Source organism: Cololabis saira, chromosome 4 (genome assembly GCF_033807715.1).
Source record: "Cololabis saira isolate AMF1-May2022 chromosome 4, fColSai1.1, whole genome shotgun sequence".
In the NCBI taxonomy this organism is placed as follows: Eukaryota; Metazoa; Chordata; class Actinopteri; order Beloniformes; family Belonidae; genus Cololabis; species Cololabis saira.
In genome coordinates, this window is record NC_084590.1 from 37,697,491 (window position 1) to 37,703,055 (window position 5,565).

The window sequence follows — 5,565 nt, forward strand, 5'->3', positions numbered from 1 at the left end:
GTCCAGCCACCATGGAAACGCCAGTGTTTGTGACGTCCATGCACCGGTGAATGACCAATATACAGACGTGTGGATGTATACATGCATGTATTTTATTTTTGTGGTTTTATTCGTTAATGCAAATTGCAACAGATATTGGCCGGGTTTCCCAGATCCGATCTTTCTTAAGGATTTAAGAAGGCTCTAAGGCCCAGTCACAATACACCCCCTACCCCTACTATTTAGCTGCTTGACCTTTTTCACTATTAAGCAGAATCTTGCATTCATCAACGTTGTATTTGTGGATGTTTGGAGACACACAGCGGGTGTGTGGAGACACGAAGCGCTGCTCCTCAATGCACTAATTCCCTGTCATCACACATATAGGTGACAGGTGTGTTCAACAGGTGTATCCAAGTAGCAATCACATCAATTTACGCACATCAATCAGTTACTGAGGATATGAAATGACCTGTGGGTAGGTGCACACATTAAGACAGAATGGCAGAAGTCAAAAAGCAGCGGGCCAAGCGGTCACCAGCATTCACTGCTGAGGAGATGGGCATCCTGGTCGATGAAGTGTGGCAACAGCGGGACACCCTCTTCGGGGGAACAAAAGGGAAAAAAATATATATTGGCTAAAAAACAAATATGGCATGCCATCACTGAGCGCATGGCTCCCTCCAGCCCCTGTGGCCTACGAGAGTGGGATGCAGTGAGGAAGAAGTGGCAGGAGTTCCAGAGCCAAACCAAAAAGAAGGCAGCGAGGGTCAGGCGAGAGAGCCAGGCCACGGGTGGTGGCTCACCTGCCAACACTGAGCTCACGCCTGATGAGGAGAAGGTAATGGCCAGATGCAAAGACCGCATCTGAGGGCATTGAGGGTGGGGTAGATGTCCTGGGGAACGAGGGGTTGTCAGAACCCGTGGATGAGCCATGTGGGAGCGGGGTCAGACCAGCACCACCAACCTCCCCGGCCCCAAGTACCGAGTCAGAGGAATACGTCGCCCTACACCCACTCCCGCCTGTCCCCGACCTCCAACCTGCACCAGCAAGGACCGGCGTCCGCATACGGGGTGGCCGCACACAGCAGCCTGCTATTACCACCTGCACCTGGGGGGAGGGAGAAGCTTGGAGTGCTGCGGTGTATAGAGGGCCACTTCAAGAGGTCCACTGCCCTCCAGCAGCAGATGGTGGACATCAAGAGGGAGAAATTGGAGCTGCAGCGGAGACAGATGTCACTTGCCGAGGCGCAGTACAGTCGACGCTCCAGAAGGCGACCCTCCAGAGGGCGACTCTCCAGAGGGCGACCCTCCAGAGGGCCCCTGTGAATTGACCATTTTATTGATTTACTCCAAGAGTACTCATGCCATGTATAAGTGTGTGCGTAATGTACGCTTTACGCATGACACACGCACCTCTTCCAGCCAAAACCACATGTAAACTCCCGAACACTAACTTTCAAGAATACTTTGCTTTGATGTTTGTGGCAGGGTGGAGAGGTGGATGGGACACGCGCACCTGTGTCCCATCAACCTGAGTGGCGCGCTCTCCACCCTGCCTGCCTTATAAGGGAGCGGGACAGCAGCGGAGGGGTCGGAGGAGCTGCTGGCGTGAGGTGCTTCTGCACTGTGTGTGGTGTTTTGTGACGAATAAAGGGTCTGCACAAAACTCCGTGTCTCTCCATCCTTCGGTCGGGCCCTCGTGGCACTCGCCCTGCCACAATGTTCAATGCTAGACCTTCAAAACACTGAAACATTGCAGCAATAAAGTATTCTTGAAAGTTAGTGGGCGGAGTTTAGTAGTTTTTATTGGGTTTTTTGTTTATTGCTTGGGGATTAGGGGAGTTGGTTGGTGTTCAGGTGACTGCTTGGTGACTGGTGAAAGGGAAGTGAAATCAAAAAAACAGGTCGATGAGCTCCTGTCTTGTCTGGACACCGGCTTGGTGGAGTGCTGCTCGGGCATCGGGGACCGGAGGTTGGGCATCGTCGTCTTCAGAATCCTCGTCCTTATCCAAGGGAGGAGGCTCATCTGCCCCAGCGCGCACAGCCATGTTGTGGAGCATGGCGGTGACTACGATGACGCCACGACTCTTGGCAGGTGACAGGCGCATCCCCCCCGATGAACGATGGATACAACGGAACCGTGACTTCCACCTGCCAAACATCCATTCAATGTGGGTCCTGGTGTCTGTGTGGGCCTCATTAAACCTCTCCTCTGCTGGTGTTGCCGGGTTGGTCACAGGGGTCACCAGGTAGCTGTGGAGAGGGTAGCCGCTGTCCCCGAGGAGGAAGCTCCAGCTAAACTCTCTCCTAGCAGCCCACAGCCGAGTTGACAAACACGTAGCTGTCATGGGTGCCCCCCGGCCACCTGGCAACGATGTCCGTTATCAGGCCCTCGTGGTCCACCACCACCTGCGTGTTGATGGCAGAAAAGTGCTTCCTCCCAATCCAGCACGGGTCCACCAAGGAGGGATTGAGGATGGGGATCAAGGTGCCATCCACTACGCCAATCACCCGGGGGATCCCAGCCATGGCGTGGAATCCTTGGTGGACCTGGCGGATCTCCTCCCTTGTGGTGGGTATCTTGATGTGCACTCGGGCATGGCGCAGGAGGATCGGTGTCAAGGCTGCCACACTCAGTAAAACCGACGCCTTGCTCAGTCCGGTGACGTCCCCCACCACCTCTAGGAAGCTCCCCACTGCGTAAAAACGCAGTGCAGCCAGTAACCGGACCTCTGGGCTCAGGGCGAAATTGCACCGGGTTGCCCTCCGGATATGTGGAGACACCAACGTGATGACAGCACGTCCAGGGGATTGAAGTGCTGACGCACAAATGCGTTTATATAAACAGTTCTGCTTCGCGCACGGCGACGCGGTTGATTTGCAGCGAGAATATGCTGTATAGCAGCCATGGTATCTCACACGTGATGTGGCAACGCCTTTATATAGAGCAGTGGATGAAGTCTCCTCTAATGAGGTTCCAGCTGAAAGCAATTACACCTGTCAGTTCCCTGATGTGTTAAATGTGGCAGGTTTGGGGTGTGTGTTTTTGATGTGCCCTGAAGCATTTTTGAGTGTGGTACATTATCTCATATGTGCACGCAGATGTGGGATGTGTGCAGACAAATTATGATAAATGATAGTCATGATGATTGTTTTATTTATGCGTAATGCATAAAGCATATACAGGAACACACTTGTTATTCCTTATTTTAATTTTTTTTTCCCCCTTTGCTGTCACCAATGAATGCTAAACAATATAAATCTAAAGTATGAAATGGATCAAAATTTGTGCGGTGTGCATTGTTTTAATATCTCATTGCCAGGTGTAATATTGATTTGCCTGACGTGCCTGGATCTGTGAGTCTTTGTTCACTAACCCTACATTCACACTGAAAGCGTCACGGGCGTCATAGGCAGCTGGCTGCCATTCATTTTCTATGAAAACACGCGTCGACAGGCGTCGGGAGCAGCCGGAGCAGCGCGTCAATTTGAAGTTGAAAAATCTCAACTTTATGCAAATGAGCAGCGGCGACGCCGAGGCAGCGTCCAATCACAGACTGGGATTGGTTGAGGGGCTGGATGGTCAAAACGATTGTATTTGCTACATTGATCCAATGCAAAATAATTTAAAACCGTGCTTATTAATCACAAAACACAGTTTAAACATCATTACCTAATCCGATCCGACCCGGTGTGTCAGTGATCACCGGAGACAGACTGCAGCTTGAAGCTTGAATTATGGTTCCGCGTTAAATCGACGGCGTAGGGTACGCAGCGACGGTACGGTGTGCGTCGCCGCGTACGCTACGCCGTAGGCTCTGTGTTGGTGTCACGCGGAACCATAAATCAGCCACCGGGAGCAATGGCTCGCTGACGGTTGATGTTGATCCGCGGACCAAACTTGTTAAGGAGCATCAAACTCACTCTTATCTACGCGGAAATAACGTTTAAATATAAAGAAGACGTCCCAAAATGTGATCTATGGTGAAATAGGAAACTGAAGATGTGTACGCTATATGTGTAGGCTATATACACTGTTACCTCCGGTACCTCTCGGGGAGAAAGGTCGTCGGTCTTATCGCTCACAGACTCTCACATACACACTGACACACACACACCCCTCTCCCCATCCAATCGCCTTCCTGGCTCCCCCCTCTTATCAGCCCCCCTGACAAGGACGTCCGGGTTTGAGCGCCAGCTACGTGGCCCTCACTTGGATGAACTGTGCCGGGACCACCCCCCCCCCCACCGACTTGCCCACCCCCAATCACCCACATGCAAGTCTTGTGACGTCTGTGCTTTGTGTGCTGCGAGGTGTTCTTTTGCAACTTGATATTGTGTATTGTATGATATTCAATGTGAAGATGTATTTTTTTCTCCTCCCCCCCCTATCCCAGTGTTACCCTTTGGAAAACAGGCGCACAATTCCATCGTGCCGCCGCCGGTGTATCCGAAGTCAATAACAGTTTTCTAAACTGACTCAATAAAGCTGATTCTGATTCTGACCTCCACTTCTGCAGCGCAGCTTGAAAGTCCCGCCCACTGCAGCTGTCGACAGTACATGCAGCTTTCAGTGTGAACGCACCAAGCAGCGAGATGCTGGCGTCAGGCGATTTTTGACGCTTTCAGTGTGAACGCAGGGTGAGAAGGCTGTAAAGAGTGGGTCAGCAGCATCTTACATTTCCTTCTTAATGAAAGAGCTTCTTAAGCTAAGAGCGACTCTGGGAAACGCGTTTTTCTTTCACATGCCCCTTAAGAAGGTTTGAAAGAAGCTCTTTGCTGTTAAGAGCTTCTTAACTGATCTAGGAAAACCGGCCCTTTTTGTTTGGTAATTTTTGGGGATAAAAAAGCGGCTGATACACAGTGCAATGAAAACTGTGTGTTCCATCCAATAAAATGTATCAAAGGGTAGCAAATATTTTTCAAATGCCTATTTAATAATAGAACTCGCAAAAACCATGTACAAACCTATCTATAAAAAATGTCAAAGCTGCTGTTGGTGCATCTAGACTTTTGTCTATTGTGCATTTACACTATAGTGTTTACATTGTCATTATTTGCTTGAGGAGAATTATTTTGCACTGTCTGCATTGGACATACTAAATCAAATGTAATTCTTACATCTCTTAGGCAGTGGGAGAGTAAAGACCAGCCACAATTACTCTATGAACGGGACGGGAATAATAATCATTTCAGATGGTTGTCTCTCTTCTCTGTGTGTATATATGTGTTAAAACAAAGTGTTTTTAATTACATTAAAGTGTAAACATAGCAATGTTAATTAGCTCAACAGAACCATAAATATACAAACTAGATACACTGTTAGAAAATTTTTTAATAAAAAACATTGATAAGTTTCTGTCATCCACTAGTTGGAAAACGTGTCATTCTTGGTCTGAAAGCCTTCACATTCATCAACTGGTATATCCAATAAAGTGGCCAGTGAGTGTGTTTAAAACATAGACAGTTAAAAAGTAATCAGTTGAGAGCTATGAAAATGGATGGCTCTCTGAGAATTTATATGGTGTTATGATGCATTAAGGTCACAAATAATCCTGCTGAGAAACTTGACAAGCAAAATGT

The 5,565-nt window shown here is 48.9% G+C and overlaps 1 protein-coding gene across 1 annotated transcript; it reads right to left on the reverse strand.

The window, feature by feature from the left end:
- Positions 1–1,874: 1,874 nt before the first annotated feature.
- On the reverse strand, positions 1,875–4,413 carry LOC133442557 (putative nuclease HARBI1). Its single transcript, XM_061720563.1, has 3 exons — positions 4,386–4,413; positions 2,348–2,678; positions 1,875–2,289 (listed from the first exon to the last, which is right to left on the reverse strand). The coding sequence occupies exons 1-3, from the start codon at positions 4,411–4,413 to the stop codon at positions 1,875–1,877; spliced, it is 774 nt and encodes a 257-aa protein (XP_061576547.1).
- Between the last annotated feature and the right edge of the window lie 1,152 nt (positions 4,414–5,565).

Excerpts from the sequence above, each read along its gene's own strand:
- LOC133442557 (XM_061720563.1), bottom strand. The coding sequence starts at position 4,413 with ATGGAATTGTGCGCCTGTTTTCCAAAGG. Across the intron at positions 2,679-4,385 it reads GTGCGCCTGTTTTCCAAAGG|TGGGGAGCTTCCTAGAGGTG; the intron begins GTAACACTGGGA and ends GTTTTTACGCAG. Across the intron at positions 2,290-2,347 it reads ATAACGGACATCGTTGCCAG|GAGAGAGTTTAGCTGGAGCT; the intron begins GTGGCCGGGGGG and ends GTGGGCTGCTAG.